General features: G+C 46.3%; 1 protein-coding gene across 1 annotated transcript; it reads left to right on the top strand.

The window, feature by feature from the left end:
- Nucleotides 1-2,204: 2,204 nt before the first annotated feature.
- LOC100284303 (polygalacturonase inhibitor 2) lies at nucleotides 2,205-3,613 on the top strand. The gene has a single exon (NM_001157198.2). The coding sequence runs from the start codon at nucleotides 2,240-2,242 to the stop codon at nucleotides 3,524-3,526; it is 1,287 nt and encodes a 428-aa protein (NP_001150670.2). The 5' UTR covers nucleotides 2,205-2,239; the 3' UTR covers nucleotides 3,527-3,613.
- The last annotated feature ends 20,982 nt before the right edge of the window (nucleotides 3,614-24,595 follow it).

The raw sequence follows: 24,595 nt of genomic DNA, 5'->3' as shown, positions 1-24,595 counted from the left end.
CCCTCCTTTTGTTGTTTTATTAATTCGAAGCTTAATTTGGCTCTTCTGAATTTTTCATTCAATTGAAAGGTCAACTTCATTAACATTACGATCTCAACAAGATTTGTGTTAACTTTTGTGTATTTGATTTAATATGTAGTATCATTGCCAAAGATGTGGAGGCTTGTTCTACAGCAGTTGTACCCAGCAAAGGATGATATTACGTGGACAAGGTGATTCACCTATTAGAATTTGTGATCCTTGCAAAAAGCTTGAAGAACCAGCACACTACGTATTGAGATTTGTGGCAGGAAGTAGCTTTAGTTATGTACATAACAGAAATTGAGATTGACAAGCATCATGTCCAATCATGTCCAACTGATATAAATAGTGAAATTAGTAATGGATATGTATTTCATGTTGAAAATCCCCGCTATTTAAAATAATATGAAATACATTAATTTTCTTAACCTTTTGTTTGCTTTGCTTAAAGTTTGTTTTCATGCATTTTCTTCTTTATTTTCTTAACCATAAAACACATTATACATACACATTAATTCTCATGTAGATGATCTCAACATCGAAGATGCAAATATTATGCCATTCAAGTGCATACAAGATCATCAAATAAAAATCGGTCTAAAAACACAAAAGGTACTCCACTAGGTTCGATAGCAACCCATAGATTTGTATGGTCTTCGTAGCAACCCACGGGTACTCCACTAGGTCCGATAGAAAAATGACTTCTAATAATATCTATCCCTCGCGTTGCATAGTAGAAAACACAGATTTATATGATTTCCGTAGCAACGCACGGGCACTCAACTAGTAGATGTTTATGTACTCACTCTAGTATGTATGTATTTGAGTAGTTTGATGTGGAAACAAGATCTTAGTATGATCTGACATCGTAACTAAAGATTAAAACAAGCCCCTTCGTCACCACTAAAGATTAAAGAATCGCGGAGAGAAAGGAAGGAGGTAAAGAAGCTACGAGCAAATGGCGGGATCCATGCTGCATGCAGGCAGCTCGTCGTCTTTCAGCTTTAGCAGCAAAGGATGGTCCTCCGGTCCCCCTCTCTCCCTCCCTCCTGCATGCATGGCTGCCGGACATATCTGCGTTTTACAGTAAAAGAAAGAAAAAAAAGAACTGCTCGTTCATGTATATAGTCGCAGTAGCAAGCAGCCAAGCACGTACTCCTGCTGGGACTCCCCGTTCCCTTGCAACCCAAGTTTGGGCGCCGATCGACCGACCGACCCTTAACTCCGGGCCCGGGGATCACGTGACGTGAGCGCTAGAGGCCTACCGTGCCGCCGGCACGCTTTGCCCCTGGGCCCCAGCCCCCAGGTCCGGTCCCGACTCTTCTGACCCAGTCCGCCGCCGCACTGGTTCTGCCACGTGGCCACTCGTTCACATCAAATTAGAGCATGCAGACGAACGTGCACCGCCGGTGAGCCCACCCACCCATCCATATCCATGTGCGCGGTTACGTGTGCAGCCCACCCCGCACCAGGCCAGCCGGCTGGCCATCCTCACGAGCACGCAGCAGAGCAACGAGAAGGCCACACCCACGCCACATGCGCTGCCTGTCTGCCCAACCGACGGTCTACGAACGAAAGATGTAACTAAAGATGTTGTTTTTTAATCGTGCTTGAAGATCTAATTTAAAAAGGTCGCCTTTTTTACCGAACATGTAAAAAAACATACATCATCGTAATTAAGTTAGAAGAATTTTAGCATATAAACGGCACATCGCTGACAGACAAGCCACGCACGAGTCTACAAGATCTTGTAAGAGCACCGTCGGGCGTGACCGGGACGGTGCGCCGACGGGCAACGATGGTCCTGGACTCCTGGGTCTCCTGACGCACGGTCGACGCCGGCGCGGTCCTGGCCCTGCATGGGGCGCCACCATCGCCGCGTCGTCGCCATCACACACGATATCGGGTTTGATCGGCCGGGCCGGGGGGCTACGGCGTGGACGCCAGCATCATGATCATGATCAGCTCCGGCGACGGATCCTCTGCCCGGTCGAGATCCAGACGGCTGCAGCATTCAATCTAGTTTGGTGCGGGCAGATCGTGCCATCATTCCTCGGTACTCCCTCCCGCGACCAGCACAGTGACGCACCTCGCAGTCGCAGAGACACAGCTTTGGCAACGAGGTAAAGTCGCCTCGCCGCCGGGCAGCTGCAGCTGCATGCACGTGCCCCATTCTAGCTCAGAATGCTAGCGGACGCGAGGACAAAACCGTCAATGCATGCCACACCCACACTGCCACCAGCCCACCAGTGCCACTGCCACCCTCTCTACTATAATCTCTTTCAGAAGCTCGTCACCACTCACCGAGCACTGTCGTCCACTCCCCGCGTCCCGCCCAAGCAAAAAAGCAAAGCCTGCAATGGCATCTGCAGCCACCGCCGTGGCGCTCGTGGTTGTTGCCGCCCTGGCCTCGCTGACGCAGCTGGCCGCGTCGGAGTGCTCGGCGGCGGACCGCGACGCGCTGCTTTCGATCCGCGCGGCGCTGTCGGAGGAGGAGCGGCAGCTGGGCGTGTTCTCGACGTGGGCGGCGGGCACGGACTGCTGCGCCGGGTGGTACGGCGTGGCCTGCGACCCGACCACGGGGCGCGTCGCGGACCTGTCCCTCCGCGGGGAGGCCGACGACGCGGTGATGGCGCCCGCGGGGCGGCCCGCGTCGGGGGTCATGTCCGGGTACGTCTCCGACGCTGTGTGCCGCCTGGACCGCCTCTCGACGCTGGTGCTGGCGGACTGGAAGCGGATCTCGGGGCCCATCCCGGCCTGCGTCGCCACGTCGCTCCCGTACCTCCGCGTCCTGGAGCTCCCGGGGAACCGCCTCACGGGCGCCGTCCCGCCGCTGGGCGGCGGGCAGTCGCGCCTCGCCGTGCTCAACCTCGCCGGCAACCAGCTGTCCGGCGGCATCCCGGCGTCGCTCACGTCGCTCACCGAGCTCAAGCACCTCGACCTCGCCGGCAACCGGCTCAGCGGGCGCGTGCCGCCGGACCTCGGCCGGCTCCGGATGCTCAGCCGCGCGCTGCTGGCGCGCAACCGGCTGTCGGGCCCCATCCCGGCGTCGGTGGCGTCGCTGCCCCGGCTCGCCGACCTCGACCTCTCCGAGAACCAGCTGACGGGCGCGATCCCCGAGGGTCTGGGTGCCGGCCCCGGGAATAGCGGCGTGCTCACGACGCTGTACCTCGGCGGGAACCGGCTGTCGGGCGGCGTCCCGGCGAGCCTGCTTCGGAGCGGCGGGCTCGGGATGCTCAACCTCAGCCGGAACGCGCTGGGCGGCGGCGTCCCCGACGCGTTCACGCCGCGCTCCTACTTCATGCTGCTGGACCTATCGCGGAACCGGCTCACGGGCGGCGTGCCGCGGTCGCTGGCCTCGGCGGCGTACGTGGGCCACCTGGACCTCAGCCACAACCGGCTGTGCGGCACCATCCCCGCCGGCCCGCCGTTCGACCGCCTCGGCGCCGAGTCGTTCGTCGGCAACAGCTGCCTCTGCGGTGGCCCGCTCGGCAAGTGCACGTGACACCCCTAGCCCGCCCATACGCGGGAAGCATGTAGACATATTCGTGCGGCTTGGTTAACATGACATGCATCATGATGATTTCGCGGTGCTGCATGTGCCTGTCTTTTTCTTTCTTTCTTTTTATTTATCTTCTTTTATTTACTTTTTAAAAATGCTAGTGGTTTGTCCATGTGTCTGAACGAATGGAAGCAAAAATTAAGCTCGTGTGTGGATAATGCTCAGCCATGTCGTGTCCGTGATGTGTCGTTAGAGTCGCCGTCACGTTCACCCATCCCGAGTCTATCAGGCCCTTCGCTTCCGGGCCACGCTTGGGGTTTGTCCATGTGTCTGAACGAATGAAAGCAAAAAAAAAAAAGTGTGGTTAATGCTCAGCCTTGTCGTGTCCGTGCGTTATTTTACGCACACGTTCACCCATCCCGACTCCCGAGTCTATCAGCCCTTCGCTTCCTCCACCGCCCCCCACTCCTCCTCGTTGCTCTGCCATTGCATTTGTCTGTTCGTCATCAAGTGCGTGCTCAGCTCTCATTAATTGTAAAAATGCGGCCGTCCTACTCCACCGACAACGTAAATAAGGAGGTGTTTAGGATGACTACACTTTCTAGCTCTAGTGACTTATCAAAATGTCTTCTAAACATTTACCGTTTCAGCTTTACGATTTTCTGGAGCACCTAATAATCTGCTCCATTAACTCTACAAAATTTTCTGGAGCTAAACAGGGCCTAAATAACTAGCAGAGGCAGAGTTCAAATTCCAAGCAGGTCTCACTCAACAACCGACAGCTAGCGCGACCAGACTATGAATGGTTACTGCTGAGTGGCCATGCACTAGCTGTTGCTGGGTAATGTTAATCATGGACTATGTCTTAATATGTAGTTATTTAGTTGATGCTGGTAAAATTTCTTTACAGATCTGGCTAAAGTTTTAAAATTTCTAGTTTTTGTCTCTAATTAAAATGACAATCATTTCCCCCTTTTTTAAAATACTAGAGAGCTCGCCGAAGTCGTTGTTGTGAAAACTCTACGGAAGTCTGAAAACGCAATTGGTAGCCCATTTCGTATCGGCCACCAAGTCTAGCCCGATTCACTTCGAAAGCCCACATCAAGCTCCCAGTGCAGCCCAGTCCAGCCTTTCTCCGCCTCCCACAAACTACTCGTTTATCATCGGATGAGGTATCTTTGAAATATTACCTCAACGAGAGATTGGCCCTTGTCATGAGAGAAGCGAAAATCAGACTGTATCGAAGGGCAAAGGTTAAAAACCTTCTACAATGAGATGACAATACTCAATATTTCCATACGGTAGCCATTGTAAACGCCAAAAATCAAATGATTTATAAATTAGTAGATGATAATGGAACAGACGTTGAGGAAACAGAGCTGAAGAAACATATTACTAAATATTATAAAAGTCTGTTTGGGAAACTAGACCAGAACACAGTACAATTGGAAGAGTCGTTTACTCATGACATTCCTCAGGTTACTAACTCTGAGAATGAGATTTTGACAGCGTCCTTTACTGTAGAAGAAGTGCACGGTATTTCAGATGGAACATAATAAAGCTCTAGGGCCTGATGGGTTTCCAGTAGAATTTTATCAAGTCTTTTGGGAATTGATCAAGGAAGACCTGATGGCTATGCTTTCTGATTTCCATGACAATATCCTTTCGGCATATAGTTTGAATTTTGGTGTAATTACACTAATTCATAAAAGGATAATGCTATGAAAATTCAAGAGTATCGCCCCATCTGCCTCTTAAATGTGAGCTTTAAGATTATTACTAAAGTCCTCACAGGACGGATTGGTTCGATAGAAGATAAAATTATTGGACCTTCTCAAAGGACATTCATGCCGAACCGTAATATTTTAGAAGGGGTAATTTTGCTTCATGAGACTATTCATGAGCTCCATAGAAAGAAAATGGATGGAATTATTCTTAAGTTACATTTCGAGAAAGCTTACGGCAAAGTTAAATAGAATTTTCTTCAACAAGTTGTACGTATGAACGGTTTCTCACCAAAGTGGTATGAATGGATACGGAATATAGTGTCTGGTGGGCATGTGAGCGTTAAAGTTAATGATGACATAGGTCCTTTCTTCTGCACACACAAGGGTTTAAGGCAAGGTGACCCTTTATCTCCAATCCTGTTTAATATAGTTGTTGATATGCTAGCAATTCTAATGTCTAGAGCGAAATAAAATGGACATTTATTGGGGATAGTACCCCACTTGGTCGATCAGGGGCTATCAATTTTACAATATGCCGATGACATGGTGTTATTCATAGATCACAATCTAGAACATTCCAGAAACGTGAAATTACTCCTTTCTATCTATGAGCAGCTATTTGTGCTAAAAATAATTTTTCATAAGAGTGAAATGTATTGTTACGAGAGGGCAAAGGAATGTCAATGGCAATACTGGTGGTGTCTTTTCGGTTGTGGAGTTGGGTAACCCCTTTTAGTTATTTGAGAATCCTAATGGCTCACCGAAGATCGAGAAATTATGATTGGCAACGGGTTATTGAGAGATTCGAAAAACGACTTAGTTCTTGGAAAGAAAAATATTTGTCTTCAAAGGGCGCCTAGTACTCATTAATTCAGTTTTAAGTAATTTACCCATTTTCAAGATGTCCTTCTTTGAGATTCCAGATGGAGTGTTAAAAATTAGAAGCCATTCGTTCCAATTTTTTTTGCAGGGTGGACATCACAAAAGGAAAGTTGCATCCACTTGGAACCAATCAAATTTGGAGCTATCTAGCGAGGAACCAGTATGTGACCATAACTTCAGTGCATCTATATATTTTGTTTTCTCAGCTGCAAAACCTGAGTTTGGTCTTACCCTGGAGTTCAACTGGCATATGCTTCTGGAGGATATTGGCCTTTGGATACCAGAGGAGGCATATGCTTCTGGAGGATATTGGCCTTTGGATACCAGAGGAAGTCACACATAATGTACATGATGATAAACGTGAAAATGGGCTAGAAGGTTTGTTCTTATATGGCCATGCAATGTGTTCGTGTTGATCTAATGATCTATATGATGTTTAGAGCACTTGTGTCAAGTTGGATCCTTTTTATACTTACTTGATGAGTTGATTAAAATGTAGATTTTATGAATTCCAGTGTTCTCTACTGTTGCCGAAGAAGAGATAGTAGCAGGTCCACCCTTGTCCCAACAGATTATGATGCTGCCGCTGTTAGATGGGGTTTAATCTAACACACCAGAAAGAATCTGCTGCTGGTTGTTCTCAAGCTTGTCTTGATCAAGCTAATAACGCCAATCCAGGGAATTGAACTGCAGTGTATGGGTTTATTGTCCATCATAATTTAGATGCTTCTCACCAAACAAATATGACCGTAAACATAAGGAGTGCTGGTTGAAACAGGTAGCACATGTCTGTTTGTTGACGCCTTTTCGGAGCGCCAAACACTCAACAAGAACCGTGGCGGTGCTCTCTGGTCAGGCGCGGACGGTCCGCGGCACAGGGCCGGACGGTCCGCGACCTGGGCGCAGGAGCGGTGTCTTCCCTGCGTCACGCCGGACGGTCCGCAGCTCTGGGCCGGACGGTCCGCGACCTGGCAACAGGGTCGTCTTCCTCCTCCTTGCTGGAATCTAGATCTCGTCCCCTGGGGGGGAAGGGATCTTAATGGTGCTCCGGGTCGACAGGTCACCCAGGGCGTCCCCAGACGACGTGGAGTCGCTTAGGAATTAAGAGATTAATTCGAGGAAGAGGTCTTGGATGGACAACTAGATCTTGCCCCCCGGGAGGGGTGAGATCCTAGGGTCGTCTTGGGATCGGCAGGCCACCCAAGACGGATCTAGACGACGTAGAGTCGAATAGGGGTGGAGGTGGATATGTGGAAGACTACAACTAGAACTATGCTACATCTACTCCTAGGGCAGGAAAAGTAAATAAGGTAATTGGTTCGATTGGAATGTGTTCGGAGGTTCTCAATCGGCCGTACCCCTTTATATTTATAGGGGAGGAGGTCTGGACCTTTTCCTAAGAGATAGCAACAAACTCCCACGTGATTAGATGGATAAACACGCACGAGATAAGGATAAATATCCGAGTTAATCTAATCTCGGGACACGCGGACCGTCCGGGCCCAAGGGCCAGACCGTCCGCTCATTTTGGTGCCCAACACTGTTCTATATGTGTTATAGCAACCACTGCAGCCCTTTGATTTTTAGATAGCTGTCAGAGCATCTGTTTTGTACTTAGTTGGCTGTTGATGTATCTCTGCACCTTCGGCAGTGCAAAAGAGCGGTATATGGAATTTTTCAGGATTTAAGTTTGGGTTACCAGTTAAATTTGACTTTAAAGTTTCAGGCAACATTTAAGGCCTGTTTGGATAGGCGACTGCGGCACCGCAACACACCCATGGCGGCCGATTTAGACGCCCCACCCGCGGCGGCTGAAGTGTGGCGCGGTGTGGTACCCGGGTCAGTCTACCAAACAGGCTCTTAATTCTCAAGTTGTGCCTTGTCGTCTTGATTTATTTGTAGGATGGTCTGTTGAACTTCACATTTGAAGAGGATGAGTGATTAGGCAGATTACTATATGAGTTATATTTGTTCACACTTCGGTTTCCATGTCAGAGCAGCGGGCTCGGGATGCTCAACCTCAGCCGGAACCGGAACGCGCTGGGCGGCGGCATCACCGACGCGTTCACGCCGCGCTCCTACTTCACGCTGCTGGACGGCTGGACCTGTCGCGGAACCGGCTCACGGGCGGCGTGACGCGGTCGCTGGCCTCGGCGGCGTACGTGGGCCACCTGGACCTCAACCACAACCGGCTGTGCCTGTGCGACAACATCCCAGCTGGGTACAAATCATAGTCTACGTCTTGTGTTAGAGATGAATTCGGATACTTATTCGGATCTCAAATTTTTGGTCTTATTTTTTCAATTGTGAACAAATAATATATAAAATTTTCTATATAAATTTATATTCTTATTTTTAGTATTAAGGCTATTAATTTTTACAAAAAGTAAACATTAAATTCGTTCTATATCTTTTTAAATAATTGATATAAAATTCGGATGTCTATTCGAATATAGATTCAGATGTTTTTTCACTTTTTTGTTATAGAGAGAAAATAATGTACATAAAAAATTGTACAAAATTTTATTTAAATACTTCATAATATTCTTAATAACATTGACAAAAATTAACTTTAAATTATATGTATATCTATGTTAAAATATTCGATTTGTCATATAAGTCAGATGTTTTAAGAACATCCCTATTGTGTGTAGTTATTTGATTGATGCTGGATCTAGCTAAAATTTTAATTTTTTTAGCCAATTAAAACGACAAGCATTTCTATTACATGAAAGCTGGTAAAAAACGAGGCCAGATACGTTCTCCACGTCGGCGCAAATTTTTTAGGACGTTCGATTCCTAATCAAAAGTCATACCGTCTCTTAAGCTTCTTGTAATCCCAGCTCACTATGCCTCTGGATACTTCGGCGACACCCTCCCTCACGTCAGCTCGCTTCGGCCCTGCTTGGGGGCTTCTCCTCGGCGACGGCGCTCCCTCCACCACCTCTTCCTCTTCGCGCCGAGCGCTACAGGTTTGTTCCGACCTCGCTCCCTCCGCCATTGCGATCGCGCTGGATTTTATCCGGTTCGGCATTTCTATCTATATCTCTATATATTAAAGTCGGGAGCAAATCTGGCTTCCGGTTCGTCCACGTCATCCCTTTGTTTGACAGCCGCATGATCGACATCGTACGTTCACGAATCGGTTTCCTGTCACACACAGGCTCTCTACGGTACGGGAAGTCGGGAACCTTCCGGATGGGCTCCTCCCTCAGCCATCGTAGCTTGCCTCTCGGCACTGGCGGTGGCTCCGCCCGGCCAGCGCAACCGCAGTCCCAGTCTTCTAGACGAAGCGAACGTGCCCCCATTGGTCGAAGCCACGCCGACGACGTCCCCTGTCGCCGCCCAACTGAGCGGTACAGGTACATCGTACACCAATCCATCTGATCTCTAGGCCTAATACCTTGGAACAAGCAAAGGGGCCGGACCCCTAAGGCAGCAGTGCTCCACTCCATCAAGCAATGCACAGCGTCAATGGAAGACTCCGCTGGCCAGGAGGTTTGCGCCGTTCTCGGCATTGGGGACAACATCAAGGGCCTCTTGGCCACGCTGTCGCGCGTCGATGCCATCATCTCCTATGATTCGTCCCCTCGCTCAACCTGCATCCTGTCATACCCTATCTCGTACCGAGTCCCAGATTCACGGTGGCTGTGTGGTAGTCGGTAACGCTGAATATGGACCTGGGCGACATCAAGTGCGAGGTGTTCTGCAACCAGGTGCTCCGCACACGGAGAACTTCTTGGCCCTCTGCACTAGCGGCTACTACGACGACACTGTGTTCCACCGCAACATCAAGGGCTTCATGGTATAAGGCGGTGACCCCATCGGCTCCGGCAATGCAGGGCGCTCCATCTGGGCACCAAGTTCGCCGACGAGTTCAGGGAGTCTCTCAAGGTTGGTTGGTTGCTTGGTTCCTTTTTAGATTGCTTGTTTGCTTGCTTTGTGTGTCGTTTGATATTTATCCTCTGATAAGAACACGAACGAACCCTCGCTTGCTGATTACTGCTGAATTATTACTAGAATTGGTTGGTAGGTAGCACACTATGCAGGGGCCAACAGCGGACCCAACGCCAACGGCAGCCGGTTCTTCATCACCTACGCCAAGCAACCGTTCTGAAAAAATATTGAACAGGGTCACCCAAAAATGTGCATGTCTAGAACGACAGCTTCAGATTAACGACAACCATGATTTTCCAATTGTGTGGTTTTGATGGAGTCATGTATGGGTAACCAGGAGGCCATCTAAATAAATCTGTATGCACTTCAATCATGTGCTAATATTGATTGTGCAGTACATACATATTAATATAGTGATCCATGATGTCTCAACATTTTTAGATGGTAAAATCGGTGCCTCTAAGTGTGAGAGTAAACTTAGCTTATAATACTATTACTATGGTACTACGGTATCATGATTTATGGTTGTTCTGTCTAGAATATCTGACATAGATATAAGTTTTTTTCTCTCGAAAACACAGGAGAACATTATATTAAGAATTAAGAATATATGAAAAAAGGCTTGAGAACTACGCCTCATGATTCATCGCATTTTTCTCGGTCGTTGTTGCTTACTTGCTTCAAGGATAACAGGTATATTTATCGCAACTACTCAGCACGTTAGGTAATATCGATTTTTTAAGTTATTGCATCATCATATCTCATTTTAAGTTGTTGTCTCATCACATGTACTACTTTATAACATGATTACTAAGTTGAGTGCATAATTATTTTGTGACCACTAAAACCAATATTTTGTACGTTCAGTACATGTATATATCCATTTAGCAATCTAATAGCTAGACTGCTCATGAGTCTACATTTGTACACCGAACTGTTCCACTTCAATGATTTTTTGTTTACGTAATTCTGTTATTTCTATGTATATGTATCTATATATATTATTGTTACTATAAGTATAAAGCAATACTCTTTTAACACCATAAACATAGCGATCAAATTAACACTCGCGCGAGGCGCGAGTAAGTTACTAGTTTCTATATATTAAAGCAGGAAGCAAATTTGTCCTCAGGTGCGGCCACGTCAGCATTTGGCATTATAGCCGCACGATCATGCTTCAGCGGTCACAAGCATATCAGCGGCATTGTTTGGTTCTCCTCCCACCCTGGGCCGTGACGATGTCGTCCTGGTGGAAGGCTGGAAGCACTCCAGCCAGACAGCCACCAAATCCGCGTTCGACCGCATGTCCGTCACCCTTCCTCCTCCACATCCACGCCGTCCTCTCCCACGTGAGTCTCTATCCTAGAGGCCACGTGGGGGACGGGACAGTCCTCACGTAGCTCAAGCTCACCTGCCAGCTAAGGCTACGCCACATCGGTGACCTCGATGTCGTGCTCGGGGTCCTTGATATCGATGTCTCCGACGGGTTGTTGAAAGGGAATTAGGCTTACACCTATTTCCTAATTGATTTTGGTGGTTGAATTGCCCAACGCAAATAATTGGACTAACTAGTTTGCTCAAGTCCATAAGTTCTACAGGTGGCAAAGGTTCACAATAAGTCAATAAAAAGACCAAGAATGGGTTCAAACAAAGAGAGCAAGGGACAACCAAAGGTGGTCTGGCGCACCGGACTGTCCGGTGTGCCACCGGACAGTGTCCAATGCACCATCGGACAGTGTCCGGTGCACCAGGGAACTCCAAGCTGAACTCTTCACCTTCGGAAAATCTCAGAGGCGCTTCGCTATAATTCACCGGACTGTCCGGTGCACCACCGGACAGTGTCCGGTGCCCCAGGGGAGAGCGACTCTGAACTCGCCAGCTTCGGGAATCCGCTCCGCTAAGAATCACCGGACTGTCCGGTGTAACACCGGACTGTCCGGTGAGCCAGCGGAGCAACGGCTACTTCGCGCGCAACGGTCGACTGCAACGCATTAAATGCGTGCCTGCGCGCGCAGAGGGACAGAGCACGCGCGGGTAGCACACAGGACAGCCTATAGGGCTTGTCCGGTGCACCACCGGACAGCCAGGCGGGCCCACAAGACAGAGCTCCAACGGTCGGAACCCAACGGCCAGGTGACGTGGCTGGCGCACCGGACTGTCCGGTGGCGCACCGGACTGCCTGGTGCGCCATGCGACAGACAGCCTCCCAACGGCCACTTTTGGTGGTTGGGGTTATAAATACCCCCAACCACCCCACATTCAAGGCATCCAAGTTTCTACACTTCTACACCTTACAAGAGCTATAGCATTCAATACAAGACACACCAAAGAGATCAAATCCTCTCCCAACTCCACACAAAGCTTTAGTGATTAGAGAGAGAGATTTGATGTGTTCATTTGAGCTCTTGCACTTGGATTGCTTCTTTTCTTTCTCATTCTTCTTGTGATCAAGCTCAATTGTAACCAAGGTAAGAGACACTAATTGTGTGGTGGTCCTTGCGGGGACTTTGTGTCCCGTGTGATTGAGAAGAGAAGCTCACTCGGTCTAAGTGACCGTTTGAGAGAGGGAAAGGGTTGAAAGAGACCCGGTCTTTGTGACCACCTCAACGGGGAGTAGGTTTGCAAGAACCGAACCTCGGTAAAACAAATTCTTGTGTCTCATTCCTTATTCGCTTGCGATTTGTTTTTCACCCTCTCTCGGACTCGATTATATTTCTAACGCTAACCCGACTTGTAGTTGTGATTAACTTTGTAAATTTCAGTTTCGCCCTATTCACCCCCCTCTAGGCGACTTTCAATTGGTATCAAAGCCCGGTGCTTCATTAGAGCCTAACCGCTCGAAGTGATGTCGGGAGATCACGCCAAGAAGGAGATGGAGACCGGCGACAAGCCCACTACAAGCCACGGGAAGGCTTCATCGGAAGAGTCCCGCAACAAGGGGAAGGGGAAGGAGAAGAAATCCTCTTCCCACAAGTCGCATCGGAGTGGCGACAAGAAAAAGAAGATGAGGAAGGTGGTCTACTACGAGATCGATTCTTCATCGCCTTCCACCTCCGGCTCCGACGCGTCGTCCATTACTTCTAAGCACCATGAGCGCAAAAAGTATAGTAAGATTCCCCTGCGCTACCCCCGTATTTCAAAGCGTACTCCTTTACTCTCCGTTTCATTAGGCAAACCACCGGTCTTTGACGGTGAAGATTATAATATGTGGAGTGATAAAATGAGGCATCATCTAACCTCACTCCACACAAGCATTTGGAATGTTGTTGAGTTTGGTGTACAGGTACCATCCGTAGGGGATGAAGACTACGACTCAGACAAAGTGGCCCAAATCTACCACTTTAACTCCCAAGCCACCACTATACTCCTCGCCTCTCTAAGTCGAGAGGAGTATAATAAGGTGCAAGGGTTAAAGAGTGCGAAGGAAATTTGGGACGTGCTCAAGACCGCGCACGAAGGAGATGAGGTGACCAAGATCACCAAGCGGGAAACGATCGAGGGGGAGCTCGGTCGATTCCGACTCAACCAAGGCGAGGATCCTCAAGCAATGTACAACCGCTTGAAGACCTTGGTGAACCAAGTGCGCAACCTCGGGAGCACAAAATGGGATGACCATGAGATGGTCAAGATTATTCTAAGATCCCTCGTATTTCTTAATCCTACGCAAGTTCAATTAATTCGAGGAAATCCTAGATATACACTAATGACCCCCGAGGAAGTAATAGGTAATTTTGTGAGCTTTGAGTTGATGATCAAAGGCTCAAAGAAAATTATCGAGCTAGATGGCCCCTCCACGTCCGAAGCACAACCTGTCGCATTCAAGGCAACGGAGGAGAAAAAGGAGGAGTCTACATCAAGTAGACAACCCATCGACGCCTCCAAGCTCGACAACGAGGAAATGGCGCTCATCATCAAGAGTTTCCGCCAAATCCTCAAGCAAAGGAGAGGGAAGGACTACAAGCCCCGCTCCAAGAAGGTTTGCTACAAGTGTGGTAAGCTCGGTCACTTTATAGCAAAATGTCCTATTTCTAGTGACAGTGACAGGGGCGACGACAAGAAGGGGAGAAGAAAAGAGAAGAAGAGATATCACAAGAAGAAGGGCGGCGATGCCCATGTTTGCCGCGTGTGGGACTCCGACGAGAGCTCCACCGACTCCTCCTCCGACGAGGACGCCGCCAACATCGCCGTCAACAAGGGACTTCTCTTCCCCAACGTCGGCCACAAGTGCCTCATGGCAAAGGACGGCAAAAAGAAGAAGGTTAAATCCAAATCCTCCACTAAATATGAGTCCTCTAGTGATGATAATGCTAGTGATGAGGAGGAAAATTTGCGTACCCTTTTTGCCAACCTAAACATGCAACAAAAAGAAAAATTAAATGAATTAATTAGTGACATCTATGAAAAGGATGAACTCTTGGACACCCAAGAGGACTTCCTAATCAAGGAAAACAAAAAGCATGTTAAGGTTAAAAATGCTTAGGCTCTAGAAGTTGAAAAATATGAAAAATTGTCTAGTGAGCTAAGCACTTGCCATGATACTATTGCCAACCTTAGAAATGAAAATGCTAAACTTATTGCTAAGGTTGATTCTAATGTTTGTAAAGTTTTAATTCCCAATCTTAGAGATGATAATGTTGATTTACTTGCTAGGATTGAAGAATTGAATTATTCTCTTGCTAGCCTTAGAAATGAAAATGAAAAATTGACTGCTAAGGCTAAAGACTTAGATGTTTGCAATGCTTCTATTTCCGATCTTAGAAGTGAAAATGATATATTACATGCTAAGATTGTTGAACTAAAAACTTGCAAACCCTCTACATCTACCGTTGAGCATGTTTCTATTTGCACTAGATGTAGAGATGTTGACATTGATGTTATTCATGATCATATGGCTTTAATTAAACAACAAAATGATCATATAGCAAAATTAGATGCTAAAATTGCTGAGCATGAACTTGAAAATGAAAAATTTAAATTTGCTCGTAGTATGCTTTATAGTGGGAGACGCCCTGGCATCAAGGATGGCATTGGCTTCCAAAAGGGAGACAATGTCAAACTCAATGCCCCTCCTAAAAAATTATCTAACTTTGTTAAGGGCAAGGCTCCCATGCCTCAGGATAACGAGGGTTACATTTTGTACCCTGCCGGTTATCCCGAGCATAAGATTAGGAGAATTCATTCTAGGAAGTCGCACCCTGGCCCTAATCATGCTTTTATATATAAGGGTGAGACATCTAGATCTAGGCAATCAACCCATGCAAAATTGCCTAAGAAAAAAGCTCCTATTGCATCAAATGATCACAATGTTTCATTTAAAACTTTTGATGCATCTTATGTTTTGACTAACAAATCTGGCAAAGTAGTTGCCAAGTATGCTGGGGGCAAACACAAGGGAGCAACAACTTGTGTTTGGGTACCCAAAGTTCTTGTATCTAATGTCAAAGGACCCAAAACTGTTTGGGTACCTAAAATCAAGAACTAAACTTGTTTTGTAGGTTTATGCATCCGGGGGCTCAAGTTGGATTATCGATAGCGGGTGCACAAACCACATGACAGGGGAGAAGAAAATGTTCTCCTCCTACGAGAAAAACCAAGATCCCCAACGAGCTATCACATTCGGGGATGGAAACCAAGGTTTGGTCAAAGGTTTGGGTAAAATAGCTATATCTCCTGACCATTCCATTTCCAATGTTTTTTGTTGATTCATTAGATTACAATTTGCTTTCCGTATCTCAATTATGCAAAATGGGCTACAATTGTCTATTTACTGATGTAGGTGTCACTGTCTTTAGAAGGAGTGATGATTCAATAGCATTTACGGGAGTGTTAGAGGGTCAGCTATACTTGGTAGATTTTGATAGAGCTGAACTCGACACTTGCTTATTTGCTAAGACTAACATGGGTTGGCTCTGGCACCGCCGACTAGCCCATGTTGGAATGAAGAATCTTCATAAGCTTCTAAAGGGAGAGCACATTTTAGGATTAGCAAATGTTCATTTTGAGAAAGACAGGATTTGTAGCGCATGCCAAGCAGGGAAGCAAGTTGGTGTTCATCATCCACATAAGAACATCTTGACGACTGATATGCCACTTGAGCTCCTCCACATGGACCTATTCGGCCCGATCGCTTACATAAGCATCGCGCGGGAGTAAGTACTGTCTTGTTATTGTGGATTACTACTCTCGCTTCACTTGGGTATTCTTTTTGCAGGAAAAATCTCAAACCCAAGAGACCTTAAAGGGATTCTTGAGACGGGCTCAAAATGAGTTCGGCTTAAGGATCAAGAAAATTAGAAGCGATAATGGGATGGAGTTCAAGAATTCTCAAATTGAAGGCTTCCTTGAGGAGGAGGGCATCAAGCATGAGTTCTCTTCTCCCTACACGCCACAACAAAATGGTGTAGTGGAGAGGAAGAATAGAACTCTATTGGACATGGCAAGGACCATGCTTGATGAGTACAAGACTTCGGATCGGTTTTGGGCCGAGGCGATCAACACTGCTTGCTACGCCATCAACCGGTTGTATCTACACCGAATCCTCAAGAAGACATCATATGAACTCCTAACCGGTAAAAAGCCCAATATTTCATATTTTAGAGTCTTTGGTAGCAAATGCTTTATTCTTGTTAAAAGAGGTAGAAAATCTAAATTTGCTCCTAAGACTGTAGAAGGCTTTTTACTAGGATATTGAAAGTTCCCTTTGGCCCGGGAATAGGATCTGGATGTCGCCTAGAGGGGGGGGGGTGAATAGGCGAATAAAAATTATCACTTTAAAACATAAATCTTACTCTACTCGAAGACAGGGTCGCAGTGGAGTGAAGAACCCTTCGAGTAGGTTGCAGCGGAATTGAGATTCCTGTCTTAAGAATATCCTGCACTTCAAAGAAAGCTAGTACCGCAAGTAAGCAGTGAAGTGCGGATAGAAGAACTGAATAAGACAGAATTAGCACACAACACAGAGCAGAGCAAGTGGACACAGGAATTTATCCCGAGGTTCGGCCAAGCCTGAAATGCTTGCCTAGTCCTCGTTGGAGTTAGCCACACCTGGGCTTGGAGTCTATTTCAACTCCTTCCTCCGTTTGCTCAGATCTGTCAGTCAGACAGATAGAGCCTTCCACTATGTTAAGGTAGTTACAACAGAGCCGCGACTGCTTACAATCTTCTTGGCAGCACTTCGACAGAGTAACGATATGCTCAAGACTATGCTCTAGCTCGCAGCAGCACCTCTCCACTCTCTAGAGGCTTATAGCTTTGCCTCTACACAAACTATTGAGATATACACGAAAGAGAGAGAGAGAATTGATCCGAGTGATGTCTACACTTGTTGGCTGGACTTGTCTATTGCTTGAGGCGCCTAGGGGTCCCTTTTATAGGCACAAGGGGCCTAGGAGCCGTTGGAAGCAATCCAGGAAGGCAATTCTTGCCTTCTGTCGGTTGGCGCACCGGACAGTCCGGTGCACCACCGGACACTGTCCGGTGCCCGATTTCCTTCTAAAATTGGCGCAGTCGACCATTGCAGTCTTGGAGCCGTTGGCGCACCGGACACTGTCCGGTGCTCACCGGACAGTCCGGTGCCCCCATCTGACCGTTGGCTCGGCCACGCGTCACGCGCGGATTGCGCGGCCGACCGTTGGCTCACCGGACAGTCTGGTGCGCCACCGGACAGTCCGGTGAATTATAGCCGAACGTCACCAGACTTCTCCCGGGAGCGACGACTTCGCCGCAGCCGACTCACCAGACACTGTCCGGTGCACCACCGGACAGTCCGGTGATTTATAGCCGTACGCCGCCGACTTCTCCCGAGAGCGGCCTGTTCACCAGAGTTCAGCCTGGCGCACCGGACACTGTCCGGTGCACCACCGGACAGTCCGGTGTGCCAGACTGAGCTGAGTCTTGGCTGTACACAGCCAAGCCTTTTCCAATTGTATTTTCTCTGATTCTAGCACTTAGACAAATATGTTAGTATACAAAAACCAATGTACTAAGTTTAGAGACATACCTTCTCTTGGATTTTCACCTCTCTAGCATTTGACATGCTTAAGATTGATGTTGGACTCATAAATCATCAAGTCAGCTTAACTTGATTTACACTGACATTTCTGAGCTCCAACATCCTGCAAAGGTCACATAGAATATCTCCAAACATAGGAACAACCCAAACTAAAGGTCAGAGTGCACTTAGCTCTTTTGGGCTGCTTCCAGTTCTGTTTTTGACATTTGTTCTCGTTCTAGTGACCTTGATCTCCTTCTTAGAGCTTGGTCTTGAGCCTTATGACTTACACCACATAAGTAGAGATGTTTCCTCATTGGTTGTAAGTCACGTCCTTATGTAGTGATCCTTGATGTGTCGTAGATGTTCTCAACTCGATCACCCTTGACTTTGCAAGCCTTCTTCTTCACCCTTGGCTTTGGGTTCCTCAGCCTCTTTGACCTTCTCCCGTGCACTTGGTACCTCGAAGCTCTTCTTGCCTCCGTCCTTGGCTTGATCAGTTGTCTCTGAGCTACGCACCCGAGTCTCACTTTATGTAATGTCCATCTTACTTGTGATGCCCATTATCTATCCATCATCTAGTCCTTGGATCATCACACTTATTCACTTGTGTTGAACCCTGTTAGCTTTACATTAAGCACCTGTTCAACACTTAGCACACTTGTTAGTCCTTTAATTGAGTTGTCATCCAAACACCAAAACCCACAGGGGAGCTTTCAATCTCCCCCTTTTTGGTGATTGATGGCAACACAATTAAAGCTTACATAAGAGTGAAATTTAAAGCACAAATTTTGAGTTCTAAGATTGTAGAGTGCTCCCCCTAAATATGTGCTTACATTAAAATCTTAGCTTTGGCCTTAAATGCCAAAATGCACATACTTAGGCTAAATCAAAGCATTTCTACACCTTAGCACCTGTGGGATGCATTGTGTCATGAATCAAACCATGATGCGTATAGCACATAAATGCACAAAATCAGAGTTAAACACCATTCACTTGAGTGGATAAATCACAGGAATATCAACCTACCACTATTCACCTTTAAGATACCAATTTAAACTAAGAAATACCAATTTAAAGCAATCGTGAAGCTCCATTAATCTATTGACCACATGCACCATTATCCACATGAATATCTATTATAGAATGAGCACCATAGATGCCAATTAATTCATAGCAGCGAAAGCACTAGTTTCGCACCATCACCATATACTACACCAAGAAGCATATGATACGAATTATCAACTACACAATAACACACTAACAATGCTCAAACTAACACATCACCCCTTAGGATAAGCTTTCCTCTTAGGTTGAGATAAGCTTTAATGCACAAATTCTCCCCCTTTGACATCAAACACCAAAAACCATACTCAAGCAAGAACATAGGATGATGTCAAGGGACAGCAGGGTGTTAAGGAGGAAAACACACTATCAAAACTCCCCCTTACTTATTGAACATATGCACTACCAACATTTAAGTAAGATACATATACGCAAAAAGATCAATACTTCCTTTTGTACCTTTACCATGTTGTGGTGTACTTCCCATCTTGAAAGTATTAATCTCTCGGTAGCTTCTCCACACTTGTGACTGATTCTTCATCCTAACCTTTTCTTGTTGCTAAGTCACCAAGCTTAGAGCAAGTTATAGTATAGTGGCACAAGATGAAGCTTCTATTCTAGTGATTACCAAAAGAGGTCAATTGAAGCAAACTATCACGGCTACCAATTGAAAGGTCATTTATTATCATAGTTCCATGATATTTAAGGATAAGCATCTAGTATCACCAAATATTGTAAAGCATGAGCAATCTAAAAATATGCATTTACTTACGACTTAAGATACCAATTTCTTGACTTACAGAGGTACCCAAGTCCTGATTGCTCCATTTCTTGCTCATCTTCTCTTTTCCACCTTGAGACTACACAAGATCGCTCAAGAAACAATTAGTCTCAAAAGACACAAGTTATGTGTGCTCCCCCTGAACTTGTGCATCAAGTATTTGAATAACTTGCACTTTGCACATTCTAGCTTTCTCAGAACTAGAGGGGATCACAACATCTCTTGATCAAGGCATACTCTCAATTTCATCACAAAGAGATAACAATTGAATACCAAATGAAGGGTTGACTTAATACAACAATGCATGCCTCAAGAAGTATAACATTTTACAAGCAACCTAGACATGCTTCATACTTGACAATCATTGCACCACATATACCAATTGAAAAGCAACACGATCATGCATATAAAGCGCAATGTCTAAGCACATCATAATTAAGAAGGTTCCTTAGGTACACCAAAAGAAACAACATTTTAAAGTAAGGAGCACCTAAGCCAAGATACTACCAATTCAGAGGCAAGACCATAGTTGTGATCACAATCAATGGAACTTCAAGATATTTAATGAAATTGCATAGTTCCATTCTCCATACCTTTGCCTTTTCCTGAATTGCCATGAGAGCACCAGTTGTCACTAATTGAGGGCTCCTTTTGATTATGCACCTTACAGCTAGAGATGTCCAAATGGGCCGTGCCCGTCGGGCGGCCCGTGGCACGGCACGGTTTTGGCCCGTCACGAACACGGCACGACACGGTGGTTGACGGGCCCGGGCCGGCACGGCCCGTTAGTCGGGCCGGGCTTGGGCCGCTGCCGTGGCACGTCGTGCCGGCCCGAGCACGGCCCGGTTTTTTATTTTATTTTCCAGTGCATTTATTTGTATATTAGAAGCAATTTTAATAGTTTAGACACAAAATAAGTTTGGTTTAGTTGGCTAGAGTGGTGTAGCTAAGCATTTTAAACCCTCCAACCAAGGTTCAAATCCTAGCAAAGCTTATTTTTAGTCTTTTTTTTACTTATTTTTCTTCCCACCCGGTCAAAGCACGGCGGGCCTTAACGGGCTGTGGGCCGGCCCGGCACGGCACGGCTATATGCGGGCCGTGCTTGGGCCTAGGATGTGGCACGGTGGCCCGGCCCGGCACGGCCCGTCAACCTAACAGGCCGAAACGTGCCGGGCCGAAACGTGCCGGGCCAAAGGTGGGCCCATGCCGGGCCGGCACGGCCCACCCGTTTGGACATCTCTACTTACAGCTCAAAAGGGTGCATTAGAGGCACAACATGGATTTTGGTATTCACACCATACCAGACTAGAGTAATCATGTGAACATAAACTAAACAAAATGTCATATTTGCACAAAGGTTAATCATTAAAACCATAAAGAATAACTCACAAAGGTATATAGATTTATTCACGAACACAAAAAGAGTTAATCGTGGTGGATATATCTAATGAAAAACTACCCATTAAATGATTCAAGAGACATAACCTCTAAGCACACAATCATGATTAAGCACGCATGGTTACGATTTTGGGAATCATTAATCATTCATTGAAAGGTACTCAATACAGGCAATCAAAAAAGCATAACTGATCCAAGGACAGGTAGCACAACAATCAGACTTAAGAGCAGTACTGATAATGTACTTAAGAAGCACAGGTACCGTCCTTTGGAGAGCTAGAGGCACAATCAAGGTCCTTTGCTTGATTCACCAATGATGATTAAGGACCTCTACAGCTTATTTCACTTGAGATGAACATGGGAATAGTGTCTCACAATAATTCAACCTTGGGTCAATGAATAAACACCAAAACAATTAACAGCTTAAGCATAGAGTTTGAGTTAACCGTATTAAGCTCTCCCGTGGTCTCCAGTCCATCTCAAGGCACCTGCATGGTCTAGTTAGCACAGTTTGGTACCCATCTCGGGATGGGTCCATATCGATCATCCAAAAAAGCCTTTGGTACCCAAATAGCATTTGTGCTAGTCCTAGGTGATCTCATGATTGATCTAGCACAAGAGTATGATTTGGGTCTCCTAAGCGAATAAGATTGAGACAAATTTACTTGCTTAGGAACCTCACCTTTATTACATACCTTGGATAGATGACCCTGCTCACCACACTTGTAGCAGAAGCGTCGCTCAACCTGACATGACGCTTGCTGTTTGTCATTTTCCTTGGTGAGAGTCATGTTGGAGAATGCACATGCTTGATTCATCAATAGAGGACAAGAAGTGATCGTGTGGTTCTTGTCATTGCATCTGAAGCATCTCCTTATCCCTTCTCCCTTGTCGTTGTATGGACACGACGCAATGAGGTGTCCTGCCTTATTGCACTTAAAGCACCCCCTTTTCCCTTTTCTCTTTTTGTTCTTGGATGACATAGAGAAATGGTCAGTGCAAACAACATGATTAATTGAATCTTTACCTTTTTCCAAGCTCATGTTGATTTCTTCATCTTTAGGAACATCCTTCTTATGGAGCTTAACACTTGCTTCAGTTTTTCCCTTCTCAAGCTTCTTCACCACGCGCCCGTGGATATCTTGAGAAGGTTGAGCAATGCGTCTTCTCCTTAATTGTCTTTGCTTCTTGTTCCCACACAATTTCTTTTGTGACCCTACAACTTTTTGCTCATTTAAACACTCGCTTCCTTTTGAGCGACAGGGGTTAACACATGGTGATAGATTATCCAAATGTGTACTTGTGCACGAATGAGGTTCACATGAGTTTAAGTTCGTAATTACGACCTCATGAGCAACATCAAGCATGATATGGTCATCAACTAATTTATTATGAGAATATGACAACATATCATACTTTTCACCTAGAGCAAGGTTTTCTAAGTTTATTATTTCTACTTGACTCCTAAGCATAGAATTTTTAGTTTTAAGTTGAGCAGCATTAGATAATACATCATGATTATTTCTTTGCTCAATTAAAACAGATTCATACCGTTGGACCAAATTCTCATGAGAGACTTTAGCTCCTCATGTTTTTTGGTCATCTTCTCCAGGCTGTTGTTGGTTTTGATGAGAGTCTCCTCTAGCCTGAGAAGCGTCTCGCCTTGTTCCTTGTTCCTTCTCAACAGCTTAATCAAGAGCGCTTTGTCTTCTTTGTTGAGATGGATGTAGAAACGGCGAATCTCCTCTTCCACATCGTCGGTCTCATTTTCCCTGTCATTATTATCAGTGGAAGCAAAACAGGAAAATGTACCTTGTGATGGTGTAGACTCCTCATCCTCATATTCTTCCTCATCATCGCTTTTGTCTCCACCATCATTGTTAGCAATAAGACATTTATTACTAGTGGAAGACAAACCTGTTGATGAGGTGGATTCATCGTTTGGTTGCCATCGTTCTTGTTCTTCTCCCTTGGACAAGTTAGTATCACCAGCAATAAAGGGAGCAGAGGAAGTGCATATGGACTTAAAAAATTTCAACTTAAGTTTAGTCCATAGATCATGAGCATCAACAAATAAGTCACTATCACTACTTATGATGGCAAAATAGGCACCTCTAGAAAGAGAATCAACTAAGATGTTGCAAGCATGGTGATTTAGAGATAGACATCTTAGTTCATCATTAGAAGGTTTTTTACTAACATTAGAGGAAAAAATACTTCTACTAAAGACCTGTCTCAAATCAGGATCAACGCTCATGAAAGCATTATAAATAGAGACAGACCAAGACTTGTAATTAGAGCCATCGCCTAAAAGAAGTTCTACAGTTACCTCTTGTGACGACATCGTCATCTCTGGACGGCTAAGCCCACACTGGAGAGGCCTAGCTCCGATACCAATTGAAAGTTCCCTTTGGCCCGGGAACAGGATCTGGATGTCGCCTAGAGGGGGGTGAATAGGCGAATAAAAATTATCACTTTAAAACTTAAATCTTACTCTACTCGAAGACAGGGTCGCAGTGGAGTGAAGAACCCTTCGAGTAGGTTGCAGCGGAATTGAGATTCTTGTCTTAAGAATATCCTGCACTTCAAAGAAAGCTAGTACCACAAGTAAGCAGTTAAGTGCGGATAGAAGAACTGAATAAGACAGAATTAGCACACAACACAGAGCAGAGCAAGTGGACACAGGAATTTATCCCGAGGTTTGGCCAAGCCTGAAATGCTTGCCTAGTCCTCGTTGGAGTTAGCCACACCTGGGCTTGGAGTCTATTTCAACTCCTTCCTCCGTTTGCTCAGATCTGTCAGTCAGACAGATAGAGCCTTCCACTATGTTAAGGTAGTTACAACAGAGCCGCGGCTGCTTACAATCTTCTTGACAGCACTTCGACAGAGTAACGATATGCTCAAGACTATGCTCTAGCTCGCAGCAGCACTTCTCCACTCTCTAGAGGCTTATAGCTTTGCCTATACACAAACTATTGAGATATACATGAAAGAGAGAGATAGAATTGATCCGAGTGATGTCTACACTTGTTGGCTGCACTTGTCTATTGGTTGAGGCGCCTAGGGGTCCCTTTTATAGGCATAAGGGGCCTAGGAGCCATTGGAAGCAATCCAGGAAGGCAAATCTTGCCTTCTGTCGGTTGGCGCACCGGACAGTCCGGTGCACCACCGGACACTGTCCGGTGCCCGATTTCCTTCTAAAATTGGCGCAGTCGACTGTTGCAGTCTTGGAGCCGTTGGCGCACCGGACACTGTCCGGTGCCCCCATCTGACCGTTGGCTCGGCCACGCGTCACGCGCGGATTGCGCGACCAACCGTTGGCCCAGCCGACC

Source organism: Zea mays, chromosome 1 (assembly GCF_902167145.1).
Source record: "Zea mays cultivar B73 chromosome 1, Zm-B73-REFERENCE-NAM-5.0, whole genome shotgun sequence".
Classification (NCBI taxonomy): Eukaryota; Viridiplantae; Streptophyta; class Magnoliopsida; order Poales; family Poaceae; genus Zea; species Zea mays.
The sequence above is the reverse complement of the archived record's forward strand: the minus strand, read 5'-3'. Positions and strand labels throughout refer to the sequence as shown.